Source organism: Lathamus discolor, chromosome 4, assembly GCF_037157495.1.
Source record: "Lathamus discolor isolate bLatDis1 chromosome 4, bLatDis1.hap1, whole genome shotgun sequence".
NCBI lineage: Eukaryota > Metazoa > Chordata > Aves > Psittaciformes > Psittacidae > Lathamus > Lathamus discolor.
Genome location: NC_088887.1, coordinates 110,631,438 through 110,647,115, shown reverse-complemented (window position 1 = coordinate 110,647,115; position 15,678 = coordinate 110,631,438). Strand labels below are relative to the sequence as shown.

General features: G+C 42.2%; 1 protein-coding gene across 8 annotated transcripts in view; it reads left to right on the top strand.

Annotated features, from left to right (window-relative positions):
- LOC136013971 (E3 ubiquitin-protein ligase RNF213-like) overlaps positions 1 to 15,678 on the top strand; it is a 60,285-nt gene that overhangs the window by 33,387 nt on the left and 11,220 nt on the right. For 6 of the 8 annotated variants that reach the window (XM_065678633.1, XM_065678629.1, XM_065678630.1 and 3 more), the window contains 24 exons: positions 760 to 888; positions 1,589 to 1,653; positions 2,083 to 2,224; positions 3,466 to 3,607; positions 3,838 to 4,011; positions 4,636 to 4,769; positions 4,978 to 5,135; positions 5,334 to 5,537; positions 6,473 to 6,663; positions 7,677 to 7,797; positions 8,212 to 8,312; positions 8,933 to 9,106; positions 9,629 to 9,804; positions 9,882 to 9,978; positions 10,071 to 10,185; positions 10,754 to 10,937; positions 12,006 to 12,217; positions 12,803 to 12,904; positions 13,110 to 13,331; positions 14,158 to 14,236; positions 14,576 to 14,610; positions 14,708 to 14,802; positions 15,147 to 15,297; positions 15,460 to 15,631. In XM_065678633.1, the coding sequence (XP_065534705.1) occupies positions 760 to 888; positions 1,589 to 1,653; positions 2,083 to 2,224; positions 3,466 to 3,607; positions 3,838 to 4,011; positions 4,636 to 4,769; positions 4,978 to 5,135; positions 5,334 to 5,537; positions 6,473 to 6,663; positions 7,677 to 7,797; positions 8,212 to 8,312; positions 8,933 to 9,106; positions 9,629 to 9,804; positions 9,882 to 9,978; positions 10,071 to 10,185; positions 10,754 to 10,937; positions 12,006 to 12,217; positions 12,803 to 12,904; positions 13,110 to 13,331; positions 14,158 to 14,236; positions 14,576 to 14,610; positions 14,708 to 14,802; positions 15,147 to 15,297; positions 15,460 to 15,631 (3,375 nt within the window). The remainder of the gene's footprint in view (positions 1 to 759; positions 889 to 1,588; positions 1,654 to 2,082; positions 2,225 to 3,465; positions 3,608 to 3,837; positions 4,012 to 4,635; positions 4,770 to 4,977; positions 5,136 to 5,333; positions 5,538 to 6,472; positions 6,664 to 7,676; positions 7,798 to 8,211; positions 8,313 to 8,932; positions 9,107 to 9,628; positions 9,805 to 9,881; positions 9,979 to 10,070; positions 10,186 to 10,753; positions 10,938 to 12,005; positions 12,218 to 12,802; positions 12,905 to 13,109; positions 13,332 to 14,157; positions 14,237 to 14,575; positions 14,611 to 14,707; positions 14,803 to 15,146; positions 15,298 to 15,459; positions 15,632 to 15,678) is intronic. The other 2 variants (XM_065678632.1, XM_065678634.1) reach the window with 2 other exon arrangements.

Below are 15,678 nucleotides of genomic sequence, written 5' to 3'. Positions count from 1 at the left end.
TTGGTGGACATCAAGTTTGACACGAGCTAGCAATCTGCCTTTGTGGCAAAGAAGGACAACATAGCCTTTGTTAGGCAGAGTACCATCAGAAGGTCAAGGAAGGTGATTATTCCTCACTACTCAGCACTGGTGAGGCCATACCTGGACTACGGTGTTCATTTCTGTGCTTCCCAGTATCGAAGAGACATGGACATATTGGAGCAAGCTCAGTGAAAGGCCATGAAGATGATTAAGGTATTGGAGCATCTTTGATATGAGACTGAGAGATCTGAGACAGTTCAGACTGGAGAAGAGAAGGCTTGTGGGATCTTAGCATTATGTATACATACATGATGAGAGGGCATGAAGAAAATGGAGACACCACACTTCAGTGGTGTCCCATAACAAGACAAGAGGCAATGGGCACAAACTGAAACACAAGAAATTCCATTCAAAGAGAATATTGAAGGTGGTCAAACATCTTTTGGATTATAGAATCATTTTCTTCCCTAGTTAATGGATGAGAATGACAGTTAGGGCATTTGTGCCCATTAGCACTAAGAAAATAGAGAGGGGGCAACAGAATAATTTAGAGCAAAAAGAGGTAGGAGCTAGTAAACCTTCCATCTCTCAATATCTTATCAAGGTTGTTGGTAGGTCAGGGCAGCCAAAGTTTATTTATTTTTCTGGATGGATGTGGTGCACCAAGAAGAGTAGGTCAATTGTTCACAGCAGTCAAGTCCAGCACTACTATTTCTGTCATGCTTACTGCTTCCCCAGGTGAATGGATGTCAGTCCACTTGGATGATCTGATGCCATCAGACGACTTTACAGCCAACCTAGGCCATCTCACCAAAATGACTATTGCTGAGATTTTCATGACCACTTTACATGAGCATCTCCCAACAGGTAACCTGCCATTTGCTTTTTACCCACTACCTTCACAGCTCTTTCCCTTCCTTTGTGTCCCATTTGCTCCATCTACAGCTTTAAGTATAGCTACACCAAGTGGCCTATGGAGGCACTGTCTCTGGGTCTCAACAAGACTTACTGTACTTGCTGTTTCTGAAGTCCTCACAGCACTGCATTTTTTTTTTCTTTCTGGTCTGAAAGCTGTGACTATAAGGTAGCAGGGTACCAAAGTTTGTTCTTCAGTTGCAATAGCAAATTGGCTGAACTGCTGTCTCATTTAGCACAGAGTAGACATACACTTACCTTCTTTGATTCCCATCAAGTCTTTGTGCTAGCCTTACCCAAAAAAACCCTCTAAATATTCCTGATTTTGTGAGTTCAAAGCCAGCTCAATACATCCCTGCCATTGTTTTCAGGATGTATGGGTGAAGGGAGACAGGAGCAGTTAGGGGTGAACTCTACTTCCTGTCCTGACACACCTATATTTCCTCTGGGGTGACAACTAAAACAAAGATCTGGTTACTGGGTAATTCACCCCGGAGGGATCAAAGCCCAGGCTGAAATCTGTGAGAGAGACAGCTTTTCAACCTTTTGTGGATTGCTCAGAGACTCCAGATGCTTGCTTTGGATGGAATTATCTATTTTTCAGGTTTCTGCATTTTTTGCAATGGAGTCTTATAAGTTACTGTGATTTCAGGTTCTCAAGAGGAATCTGCTGCACTTGAAGATCCAGCCAAGTCCAATCTTTATCCAGAAGGAAATGTATGATTTATTTCTTTTTTCTAATTTCAGCTGCCTGGCATTATACAGGAGGTGGTTTAGGAAACAATGGTTTTCATAGGGATATAGGGATGCAAGTTACGCTGGTCTCTGGTTTGGATGTACATTTGCCACATGAAAAAGTAGTTGCAGGTCTTTGTGAGTGAAGTTCTCCCCATCCTATGACAGACCAGCACAAGGCAAGAGTAGACATGTATAAGGCTTTTGTGAAATTTGACAAAGCATTAAATGCTTCCCCACTTCTCATTCCTTTGCCAGGGCTTTTAGCACTTCTCTACAATGTTGGGACTTATTTACTATAGATGGAATGGCAAAATAGATATATGCCTGGGGGTCCATTTTGTCAGGGCAAGTAGGAATTGCAACAAAGTGTTAGGCAATATACTGAGCTCCAGTCTTCTCCATTCACAGCTCCTCAGCATGGATTCTATGATCAAACAGAGCATCCAGAAAGCTGTGATCCAGCTGGAAGACAAGACAGACAACAGTCGGCGTGCCACTGAAAGAATCATGATCATTCACAACTTGCTTTTCCAGGACAGTAGAACCACATGTGAGTACAAACCAAGGCCCAGAGTAGGTTGGGGTTTTTTATTTATGCATCGCTTCATCTTGCACACTGCAAACCATGGAACAGGGGAAACAAAATGAGTGTTTTAATGATCTGTCCTGGTGCCTGTCTAGGCCAGCAGGGAGGGAGGTCCCAAAAGAGAGAGGACTAGGTTTGGTCAGGGCCAGTTCTGCTCTTCATGCACCCCATGTTGTGTGTTCTCAGAATCTATATTGAAACATCCAGATTTTTGCATGACCTTTGATGGAGACCTTGACAGAAAAATCTGAGGCAGAGGTCACTTTATACTCCCATGATTATTTTGGAGTCCAGTGCCACACAACTCATTTCTACATAGAATTGATACAAATTATTTGTGCAGGTGATGTGGTGCCTTGATAGAAAACTGTGGCTACAGCAAAATGGAAAGGGTCTGGTTTTCCAGTATCAAAAGCCCTACGTGTGCATTTGGAAATTATTCTTTCCAGCATATGAAAAGACTTTTTCACTGTGGTGCATGACTTGCTCTTCTTTGAGCAATAGGTTCCTGTCAGGTGCCTAGGATGTTTATTAGTGACTGAAAAAAATAAAAGAGACTATGTTGCCACTTTAACAATGTGGTGGGTATGGGAAGTCATTGTGGTCATATGGCAAAACCAGAATACTGTACTAAATTTGGACTATGAGAAAATGTCCCCAGTGAAAATACTTTTTCTTGTGATTGCAAAGTGACACCAGTCCTCATGCAATGCAGGATGAATTTTGCTTGTGGCTTTATCAGTATGGAAATGGAAACAATCCCATCAATTTTATTTTATATTGATACCAGTGCTATACAGATAAGAACAGGATGTCAGCTTTTCTGCAGGATTGTGACTATTCTTGTGGCATACAATACTAAATATTTCTCCGTATCGATTTGAATATCAGATTATTTATACACCAAAGAACCTAATTCATGCAATTATTTTTAAAAGGCTCAGACAGAGAGAAGGGAATTTTCTTTCCTCAATCAAAAAAGGAGTGTCTTTAGTAAGTGTTGCCCCAGAATCAACTTGTTAGAAATAAAGAGAGAAATAAAGAGAGGAGATTGGGGTAGAATATAAAGTCCCTGGATTTTGTTGTGGAGGAAAAGCAAGAACTTTTATAGAGGTCATTTCCTATGACTGGCTTTACTTTGACTGAAAACTTTGAATGGAAACTCCTTTCATTTAAATGTTTCAATAAGCATTGTTTATAACTAGTTTCTAGTCATTTCATGAGAGTGCTGAAAAGGAGAATCTGCCTCCTCCTACAAGAACGTGAGAAAATAAGTCTTGAGCCAAGGGAGTGGGTTTTCCGCAGAGCTGTCTCCATTGAGTTCATCCTTGAAGACACTTCATTCAGGTACTGTTCACACATTTTACCTGTGCAACCCTTTCCAAATTCTAACAGATCTGTTTCTGAGAGTGTTAAAAGAGCTGTGCTGCGTAAAGCACAATACTTAATGGGGATCAGATATGACAACCAGGAAGAGTATTGCTATCTGGTATACAGGAGTAAATGTGAGTTTCTGATGAATAGAGGATTAGTAAGGTATGAGGAAAACACTTGACAGGCCATGTTATCATTTCTAGGCATGCGCTCTGGACGCATTTAGAAGACATTGTGGCCAATCTATTTGCTCAAATTCTCGCAGTGGTGGATGCAAACAATAACCTGGATCACCTCTCTCCACTGTCTCCATTCTCAGAAATGTGGCTTCAGATGTTCAAAGAAGAATCATTCTTGAGAATTAAATATACCAGCAAGTAAGAGACTTGGTGGAAAAATACAGTATGTACATTAGGAGAATAAGAACATGCTTTCATAATGCACCCTCTGGAGAAGGAAATGGTAAAACAAGTCTGAAGTTAAGATAAACTCACACAGCTCATAACTTATCTGTGATAAGTCCTCTGTGTCATGACATTGGAATCAGAACCTTACAGCTGTCTTATACCTTCAGCAACTCAGGAACATTAGTAAGGAACCCTTGAAACAGTGATTGACACAGTGTAAACTTTGAAACAATAAGTCCAGAATTTTAAAACTTGAATCTTAGCTCCTCCCCAGCACAAAATGCATTTGGTATACAACTATCACATTTTAACTTACTCTGAACAGCAGCTGTTGTCAGAGACAAGAGAGGTGTTATCTGACTCACTTGCCTTTCCTCTGCTGCAGACTTTTTTCTGCCTTCAGCTCCAAGTGGCAGGAACTTCTGTTCCTCCATTGTTTTCAGTATTGCTGAGTTTTTTACAAACTATCTTTCTGTGCTTTTTAACCTTTTAAGCAGAGCATATGTCAGTGGCAGTCAGAATTTTTTTCTGTGATGCTTCAGTTCCGTACACATAGAGCATATGACATGATTGCTTCATTCTGTCTTGTTTAAGGAAACAAGATGCTAAGATTTCTGTGTTGTCAGCGACTGAAGATCCCAACACATCTGTGTTTTGCCAGTTCCCATTCAGCTGGGTTTTGAAGGCCTACCTGGAGGAACTGTGGGAGAGAGTCTATAATATGAAAGGTAACATCAGACTTTTCAAGCAGGTATTGTTTAACCCAGGGAAGCTGATCTCCAAAGTTTCCCGCAATAGTCAAAGGTTGTGGTAGGAGCAACCATAGCAGTTCTGTTCCCCACACAACCATATTGACCTAGAATATCTGTTTTTCACTCTTGGTTTCCTGTCAATTTCTATTTTCTGATTACCTGCTATCTCTGTCCTTTCCTCTAGGTCATCCAAAAGTGCCTATGAAGGAACCAGCCAAATTGTTCCAAGAGCTGATCAAGAATGTGTTGATACCAGATGGAAGTAATCCAGAGATGATGCAGTGTTACACCAATGATTTTCTAAGGATGACTTTTCCTGGGCAAGATCTTTCTGTCTATGAGGTAAATAGGGTTTCATGGAGTACAAGCTTTAAATGGCACAGGCTTGAGTCACAGGGCTACGGATACCTAGGGTTCAAAGAACTGGGGGAAATTTTGACAGAGAAATTTGACTAGACGACTTCAGCAATGCTGAATGACATCCTCAGTGCCCTGCTGCTTTTTTTGGAGCAGAAATAATACTTTTTGTTTCATCTGCAGGTTCTGTCAAAAGCTCTCCTAGTCAATGCAAAACAGCTCTGCTCCTCTGTGGGGCAGGAGGAGATAAGCTTTTCCCCCATTTGGCTTCATATGGAATATTTCTACCTACAAGAGGAGTATCAACTCTTTGTTCAGTTGGTAAAAATTGATGAGTCTGTAATAAGAGAGCTACAAAACATGTATGAGAAGGATCCACCAGAAATGGTAAGCTAAAGGGAATCTACACTGTGTAGAAAAATACTATACATCCTTTTTCTTGTGTTATCCTGGGTATGACATTCATCCATTCTTAGACATTCAGACCTTTTAGGTGGTGGTCATAGAATTTAATTTCCAGGGTGAGGGTCCAAGTCTGGATTCAGACACTGTAGCCTACATGTCTACAGGGATGTGCCTATATCTGCAGTGGTTGTCTGATCTACTGTCTGATCTCTGATTTGACAGTGAAAACATGGGCTACAAAGACAGTAGAGAGTGACTCATGACTGAAGGGGGAGGTGCAGTTCAGTTGCCCACAAGCAGGCATCTACTGACATTTCAGATGCTGATTGGCCTCCAGCTCCTGCTGCTGTAGGGCATTTGTCTCCTGTAGGTTGTGTGCCCTATATGCCAGTTCTGTATAGATGTCTCAGACATCCAAAGGCATTTCAGCTGACAGCAGAGACCTACAATAGAGCAACTGGATCCCACCTAAATATCTAAGTCTTTCCAAAGAACAATTAATTCGACAACCTTAAACATCTCTCTGTGAAATGGAAGAATTGTTCTTTGGAAATACCTGTTTCTCTCTCCTGGACATCAAGGGGACTGAAGGCAACAAGCTTAGAAGCTTAGAGCTCAGAGTTTCCCTGTGGAGGGAAACCAGTGCCCTTGTTCAAGTATTCAAACAGTATACAAGACACAAGTGCAACACAGAGTCACACTATGATACAATTATGGTTTCTGTACGGTTCTCACTTTCCTACCTAATAAATTCCTACTATGGTATTTCTTGTTGTGTGCACCAACCTAAGGTTTTCAGAGAATTCCCCATCATAGCTTCCAAAGCCTTTTTTTTTTTTTTCTTTTCACCAAGGTGCAATGGGGCAATGCCAACTATAAAAGCAATTTTTTCCTTCTCTTTTTAAATATAATTTCAGTTTATCACCCTTGACACCTTGAACATTATCCTGAAAAAGTTGAAGCCCACAGATACTCTTCTGTCATTTGAGGCCTGTACAGAATGGCTTAGAAGGGTGAAGTCCTTTAAGCCCTGGATGGGGTGGATTGATACGAGCAATCACCAGGTTCATCTTCATCAGAAGAAAACTGAACTCCTAAGGAGTGTGTTGTAAGTCCAGCCTCATTTTCATCTTTCAAGTAACAGGTCCTCTTTCAGACAAGCCGATATTGTTTTCGTTCAAACTGCTAGCTTGTGTTTGCTGAAAGATTCTGCCAGCCTTCACCAAAAGGTTTGAAAATTAAAATAATTGGAGCTTTAAAATGTGGTCTGTGGAGAAGGATTGCTCATAGCCCGCACTTTTTCCTTGGAGTTCCTAATCCAGTGTTTCAGTGAATTGAAAGATTTCAGGCAAACATATAGTGTATTATGTCACCTCTTCCATGAGTTATGTGTCTACACTGTGAGTGAGTTTAATCAATGGTTTCCTTGGAAACCTGTAGTATTTAGTCCAAGAATCTTGATCCCTGAACCTGTTGGCTCCTTCCTAATCCTTTGCTCATTTTGTTTTCTAATTATCACAAAACATTGACAAAATTACTCCAAAAAGCTGTGTTAAGAACTACATGTTTTGGTCATGGTTGTCGTGGTTTAAACCGAACCACAAACCTCATTTACTCACTCCCCCCCTTCTTGCCCTCGCCCTGTTCCTGGAGGGACGGAGAGGAGAATGTCCAGTGACCAGGACAATGGTCAAGCACCCATCATTCCTTGACAATAAGATCTGATTTCCTAAACATCTGACTGAATGCTTGCTTGATCATGCCCAGGATGCTTACTTTACAGCAAGTAGTAAAGTAGGTATCTCCATAGACAAAACCCAGTAATGATTCCATAACTCAGTTTAGTCTGGGCACATGCCAGCAAGCAAGGTAGACAGGACTATGCCATATTTTTCGCTTCTTGCTCAGTCTAGTCCTTCAAAGCTAGCCCAGGAGTTCTTGTGTTCTCAAATCATCTCAGTGCCTGGGACCTGTCATAGAAATCTTGGTTGGAAGGGACCTCAGAGGTCTGTAGGCCAGCCTCCCACTTAAAATTGCACCATTGCCAACAGTAGAGTAGGTCACCTGCGGCTTTCTCTGGAAAGTCTTGAAGCTTTGTTCAACATCTGTGTTTTTTTCCAGATGCCAGTGGACCTGCACCAACATTTTCTACATGTTCTTTGACCACCTGCTGTACAATGAGACACAAATAGATGAGAAGCTTCTGAGACTTCTTGTGAAGCAGTTCATCTTCATCTATAAAGTATGGGCTCAGTGTAGTGCTTTCCTGGACAATTTATAGCATTGGAGACTGTCAGAGTTTTGAAGCAGCCTTATCTTCCACAGATTCCTCTGATACTGGCTTGAGGGAAGGCATGGAAATGGGAAGAGGGTGGGAAGAAGGTGGAAACACCACCTAGGGCAAAAAGCACTGAGATTTCAGAAACATCCTGAAACCCCCCCAAATCAGAATTTTATTTAAAGGAATGTTTCCTTGAAAGAAGACTTATTTCAGGCCAGTTATCCCTGGCATTACATAAGGAAAAGTGCTTGGTGGGTTCATTTGATTTTAGTGGTTTATTATGTAATTTTGTGATGCTGACGTCCATTATTGTTCCTTTTCCATACGCCAAGAAGGTATTGCCATTGAGCTTTCACCATCCTTTCTTTCCTACAGCGCCTGACTGAAGCACAGAGTTTTGACCCAGCAGAAATTTTTGAATTGGTGACAAAAGTGCTGAAGAAATGCAACGAGAATGCTGAAAATGTGTACCTTGTGTAAGTCCAAGACAAAAAAACCCAAAAACAAACAACCAAACAACAAAAAAAATAAACAAAAACCAACCAACAATTAAACAAACCAACAAAAAAAAAATCCCAGTTCTAGGGACATTTTACATCAAGACTGGTTTTTGTAAGGGATAGGGTAAGGCTGTCAGCACTCAATGGGGATGAATCTCCTCCAGCCAAAGGGTATCCCCTGGAGACTACTAATGCTAGGGCATGTAATGCCCAACTCAGAAGACCATGGAGCAAAGTCTTCTCCATGCAGTGTTGTGCCTGGCTGGTGACAGAGACAAGCCTGGTACTGAATGTGGTGCAGTCAGTGTAGCTACTCATAGGCCTAGTAAGACTGCGGATAAGGCCCACCCCCCAGCCCAGCCTCACTTAGCTTGATGAGCCACATCTCTTAGATGAGATGGTCCTTGGTGGAGCCACCTCCTTATTAAACTAGCAGGAGTTTCTCTTATATTCTGCTCACCAGTGAGGTTAGTTACAAATTACCATACAGTTCTGGATGGTCAAATGTTGGCGTGAGAATCTCCTGCCCACCCCTCAAGTCTGGCACTGGTGTAAAATCAGCCCTAAATGCATCTTCCTTTGGTGGCATCTTTCAGGAAAGGTGTGAAGGACTGCAAGAGCTGTCAACTGGAGATCAATGACCCAGCAGAGCTGCCTTGTGGCCACATTTTCTGTTCAGATTGCATCCTTGAATGGAGAAACAAGCAGTGCAAGATCTGCAAGGAAAACTTCCCAGAGGATTACATACCCAAAGCTACAGTGGCCACGAGGTATCCTGTAACTAGTAGAACTAGTTTTGTTGTTTCAGTCTCTATCACTGTGTATAAAATACTGGAAGAGTTACCAGAGCAGGGGCCACACAAATGTCATTAACATGTGAGCTCCATGGAAATGTCAGTATTTACCATATGTAGCAAACCTTTGGTGGTGAAAGGATTCACATGAGGTGATCTGGGGTCAGTTTCAGCCCTTTTACCTCCATCTCAACAGGCAGTCTATCCAGGCATACATAACACATAAGAATCCATTTGTCTTTGTTCTCTAGCTAACTTGACTGGAGATAGGAGAGGAAGAATACAGGGAAGAAGAAAGTTTGTCTTCAGTATTCAAGAAAAAATGCTGTAGTGGGTTTTCTAGGAGTTAATCACCTTCTCTATTTAAAATGTGTATTTCTTTTCCACAGTCATGGTATACCTGGTCTTCTGGTCACATTCCGAGAAGCAGAAAAGACAAGTTGCTTCTTTGCTTTATTGAGTTTTGATGGTAGATCTTGACTTTATTCCTTCCTACAGAGAAGCTGTTGAAAGTCATAACAAATTCAGGAGGAAATGTAACTCCTTCTTTATGGAGTTTGTCACCACCTCTGTCTTGGGAGACAAAGGAATACCGTCCCCAAAAGTGATCACTCAGCTGATCCAATTTGTGGCTTGCAAGCCATCCAGCCCTGAGCACCAGGCAGTAAAAAGGGGTAAGAGTCTAACTTCACTGGGACCCTGACCTGATTTGCCCTGAAGAAAAATAATGAATGCCATCCTTCATTTTTAGTGCGCAAGTCAGAAAGTGAGCTGTCACCCTTTCAAGAGTGCATGGACACCAGTGCAACAATCAAGTCCTCCCTCTTGAAACTGCTCCTGAGATATGGGTTAGTGTGAGCTAGCTCTTAGCCTGATCGCTGAGACACTCAGGCTACATGGACGCTCACATTTAATGGTTTTCTTTGTTTTTTTATCATAGGTTCAACAACATAAAGTTTCACCTAGAAAAATACCTTTCTGAGATGGAGAAAAAGATAACATTCAACAAAAGTAACTGGGAACATTTATGCTTCATGGTGGTGCATTGTCTGGAGGTAAGTGCAAATACCTGTGCGACCCTTTGCAGATAAAACTCTTCCTCTCTCTTTCCCCCCACTGGCTCCTGAGGCTGTTTGTAACAGGCTGCTGATCTCCCTTCCTAAGCATAGTCTAGAAGAATCCAGACCTGAGTTAGTAATATCCATTGTACAATCTGGATTTTGGAGCTCTAGCTCCTGGAGTCCAGGGCTGCCCATGGCCTGATTTGTAAGCCACTAGAGCCTCCCATAGCTGATAATCTGAGCAGAACTGTCTGTGATCCCTGCTCCACTTTGAGCTGGTGCACTGCAGATATGCACAAGCACATCGGCCCAACACATGATTCCCCACCAAGCAAATCCAGAAAGGAAGCAGTCCTCTTCTGATGGAGAAACAGAGTTAGGACTAGTCTCAGTGGTATGTCTTTAAAGCAGTCATTGAGGGGACTTGAGATTTACAGGGTACAACATCACAGCAGAAATAAGTTCTGCACCTGCTGAAAAAGCTTAGGAAAGAAGAAGGGACTATACAGAACCTATGGCAGATTTGGACTCTTACCTTTCCCTCTCTCTTCCCATTGAACAGGATTTTATGTATCCTTCTTCCCAAGACAGTGTCAACCAGCTTGCTAAAAGCTGCCTCTCTACTGCAGACCTTTCTGCTTTCTGCTCACAAGAGGCCTCAAAAATCGACACCCTGCAGTTCATAGCCCGTCTCCGGCTCTCCATCAGCCATGTGGCCACTGTGCTTGGCAGGCAGGTGCTCTGCGGTGAGTCAGAGAACATGAGATTTGTGAAGCCAAACATTCACTAGCATTTGAGGTTTCTTCTGAGAGGATTAAAACAACAACAACAAAGACAAAGTTTTGTCTAAATTTAAGAGGTTTAACAGAGGAATTTTCAAGAAGTGATTCAGGATCAGCAGGGCTAATTTATTTCTTTTAAATCTAGATGATTTTTAACCCTCTTATTCTGACACTATAAAACTATTTTTTTTGCAATATTTAAACTGAATGGTGCTAAAGTAGCTAAATTTTATATGTGAATGGGTTGCATCCAAAGATGCATATGTTGCACTCAAAATGTATGTATTACCTAGAACTTCTGGATTTCCCCTGAAGCCTTTTTTTTTTTTTTCTGGATTATTTTTTCAGCATGAGAAAAACTGAACATCCAGGTTTTGTTCAGAATTAAAAGAGACTTATAGAAATACTGGCATTTCCCCTCAAAAAAATAGTTCACCAGAATTAAGGGGTGGTGTGCAGCAGAGTGGAGTTCACTATGAACATGTGTGAGCCTCTCGGTTTAGAAGCAAATATAGTGCACTTTAAATTCTGTTGAGTCACTTCCTTACATTTTGTTAGCTTCAAAGAGTGTCCAAGTAAAGTCTGACTGAAGAAACCAACACAGTCTTATCTCAACCCATACAACAAACAGAGATACAGGAGACCTGTTGTAAGGCCAAGATATGAATAGGTCAGAAGATTCCCACTCAGCTACCTAGAAGAGAGCCATGAGATTGCTCTTTACCTTGTGAACAGCCTTTGAGAGCTTTCCTTTCTGACCTAAAATATGCTAGAGAAGATTACCTGACCAAGATCCTATAAAGACCAAAAATGGGATAATAGTGGACCATTAAGTCCTCATAATCACTGCCCAGTATTCTACTTCCCTGCATACTGCAGGTATTAAGAAGCCCAGGATACTATGGTTGCAGGCCATATTTCTGCTCTTGGAGAAAAAGTGTTGCTGCAACCTAAGCAGGTGGTGTGTTTACAAAAAAAATCTACAATACACAACTGCATGGGAGTAATCCTAATGAAAAATCTCACTGGTAGCTGCAGATCAAAACAAACCATCTCCTTGTGGGAGCAGTCAAGAGGAGCAAGACTTGGTGAATGCAATGAAGGAGCTGGTGGCAAATGCAGAGACACCATGGCCTCAAATATTCCTCATTAAAAATCTCTGTAACAACTACGGGTTCATCCCAGCACAGAAGATCCTTCAGGCAGAAAAATGGATTTTACCCAGAGGGTTTGAAATTTCACAGGTGAGTGTCTTCCAAAATCTTCTACATGGCACTGAAGCTGGGCCACCCAACCACACAGGTGCACCCAGGCTTTTCTTTGCCGCTAGCTCTGAGAGTTTACAGCTGGCTAACTTGGGCCCTGCCTGGTGAATTACATCTCGCATTGTAGCCTGTGTGCCTTACCAGAGCTGATGGGATAGGAAACACCCATCTTAAGTATTGAAAAAAATTCTTCCTGGGGCTTTCTTCCATTCTGGAGAGAGTTATAAGCCCTCTAGAGAATCATTTTACCTCCTTCACTTGTAGGCGTGTGACTGTTCCCCTCAAGGGACCTAGTTATGTATTTGGAAGACTGTAGAATCTAGAACTATTGCACAGCAAAATCCAGGCAGAACAGACCCCATATCTCTACAGCACCCCAACCTTTCCCCCAATGATACAAGCACAAATTTTAAACAATGCAAAAAGTTTGTTATAGTCACAACACAAAAATAACATTATCATTTGTGAGGGATTTATCTCAGTGCTTCAGTGAGTTTGATATAGCCTTCTACATGCTGGAGGTATATTCACTGTGATAACATATTTTATATCTGTGTTTCACAGCATACGGGTGACTGGTCAGATATAATGCTGGTGTTTCCAGTGGTGGACAGAGCAAAAAAACAAATAAAAACAGGAAATCCCCAGGAATTCCAAAGGCTGATAGTGAGTATCCATTGTATCTTCTACATAGGATTTCTGTGGGTGTTATGGGGTGCTTGTAGAAAGATACAGGAATTTTCTCCTGAGCTGGAGATGAAAGGATCACATTTATATAAACCACTTTTGTAGCCTAACAGTGGTCACCTCATCAAAAGGTGCCTTATCGGTCTTCTTAAATTCCATCTGGTTTTTTTAATTTCTTTTCTAGCCTGTCATAGAACAAATGGAAATCATCCTCCAAACACCAGTGCTCCCAGAAGAGTCTCTGGAAAACAAGATTGAGAAGATCTGGGATAAGTTTGCTCTGTGCAAACACAAAACCAAGGTCTTGATGGAGGTGGTGTTTCACACTGCATTTACTCTGGCACTATCCCAAAGTCCCCTTGCTGAGCTTTTCAGAATTATCTGCTTTAAGCCTTGTGAGGTGAAGGTAAGTCAAGTTGTGGGGATAATGTTGTTGGGGTGGGACCTGCTTTTACACTACCAGCTCTGTCAGATTTGGTTTGGGTAAGTTTGCAGCTTTCTGGTTTGTTGCAGACACCAAATGGAACCTTCTAGTTATGCTCCCTTCTGGACAGTCCACTAAAAGGAAACTGGGACCATCAGTGGATAGTGATGGATTATTTGTATTGATAGTCCATCACTATCTGTATTGAAAGTGGGAGACAGCCTGCTGGAGATGCCCATATCTCTCCAGTGGGTCTAAGGGGCCCTGCCAAATGTTAGCTGTCAACTGAGCTTACATGACTCAAATCCTAGCCCAAGCTTCTTCATTCCAACCACAAATATGCCATCTGTAAGAAAAGATTATTTTTTTTACTAGATTAGACCCCTCTCCCCCCCACCCCCCACCCCCCCCGCACCTAATGATGCATAAATTGTTCCTGTTATTCGAGGAATGCAGAAAGTATTTGAGACGTGCATTGCCTATATCTTGGCTGTGAAGACAATGGCAGTGTCCAGATCCTGCTCTTTCCCGGTGAATCCTCAGTTTAGTAGGCAGATACCAAAGAAGATATGAACATGCTAACTTGGGCATCACTGTTCTTGTAAACTCAGCCAATCCCCAGTGTATCCCCAATTGATACAATGATATGTTGCTTGGTCTATGTCTCAGGCAAGCTTTTTCATGCACCCATTTACACCTAATGTGTTTATCTCCAGAACAGTTATTTCTCCAGTAGGTGAGAAGAAAACTAGGAAAATGGTTATAGAATTTCTCAAATTCTTCTTTACACCTCTGTTTCCTTTCTAAGAGTTCCTACCTTCCCACCATGCCTGGAGACCTGCCTTTTGATGAGAACTGGAAAACTGGTCAAAATGATACGCTTTGGAGTAAGTGGTAGGAAAATTATACCTTAGTCCAGCCCAGCTGCTCCTATATGGATGGCAGACACAGGGAACTTGCTATAAATGTTGCAGGAGATGGAGGGAAACGGGTAGATGGAGTGCTCCTGATGAGTATTCACTGGTCTGCTTTTGGCTTCAGCACCTTCAGGTTCGTTTATGCTAAACTCTGTGAGAACAATGTTGTGACACAAGATCCCAATAGATGGGAAGAATGTCTTACTTAAGAAAAGCCTGTCCAGTGAATTTCTAGTTGTGCTTACATTATGGAGGATTTTGTAATTGGGAGATAATTAACAGATTAATCTAATTTCCTTTCCTACACAGTTTGTCAGTGTGGATCATACTGGACCGTCACTGATGTGAGTGCCTTTTGGCTTTTTTGTAATGCTGGGGATCTTCTGTCTGCTGTTACGTTTTCTGCTAGGTCTCACACTGCTGTCATATCTTTACCTATAGTGCGTGTGTCCCTGGGAAGTCAAACGATGCGTATGTGGTGCCGAAATTGGAGGACATAAACACAAACCTGAGAAAGGTTTTGTGAGGCTAAAAATGTAAGTTGATGCTCTCTGACCTGCAGCCCAAGAGAGATGGACACACATGTGGCCACTTGACTCTCTTTCCACTCTCTGGTACAGGAGAAACACTGTAGCTGGGCAAAGCAAGGTCTAAATCTCAGAAGTACACACTAGGGGGAACAGAGAGAAGAAAAAGCTTGAGTGGAAACAGCTGAAAAGAGCATTTCTTCAGCAGCATTTCTTCCCTTCCGAAAGTTTCATCTCACCCCATGTTCAGACTTGTTCTGACCCAAGGATGACCAAGCCTCTGTCAACGTTAACTTACATGAGAGGAACCTAGTCACTGGGAATGTAAACTGAACTACATTTCCTTATCACAGCACACAGGATAGAACAGGAAAAGGATACATCCTTGGAAGCCCTTCCATACGGAGAACTGAACTGGAGAGGGACCTGTCGCCTGCCTCTGTCTGTCTTGCAAGAGTTCTTCTGCATTCATCCATGCTGCTGGGCATCTACACAGACAAAGAGGTGAGACAGCCTATATTCTTTTCTCTCCCTTGCCTCCTGTCTGTCTGCCCACTCCACTCAGCCTGCAGTTTCCACATGATGAATAGCTTCTTCCCTATTCAGAGGACGAATAGGGCAGAAGCTTTCTTGAGAGCTAAATTAAGAAACCACCCTGTCTTCCAGGCAATTCTGAGTCTGATGACAGAGAAGCCAGATGATGTGGCAAAATTCTTCTGCGGCCACCTTGAGAAAGACATTGAATGCCTGGCAGAGGCATGTAGCAGGAACATGGAGGATGCAACAATGACAGTCCATCTGTTCCTCCAGCACCTGAGCAACAGTGCAAACAGTAAAGGTATATTCCACCCCCCGGGAGGGTACCAGCAGGCTTACAACAAGTTG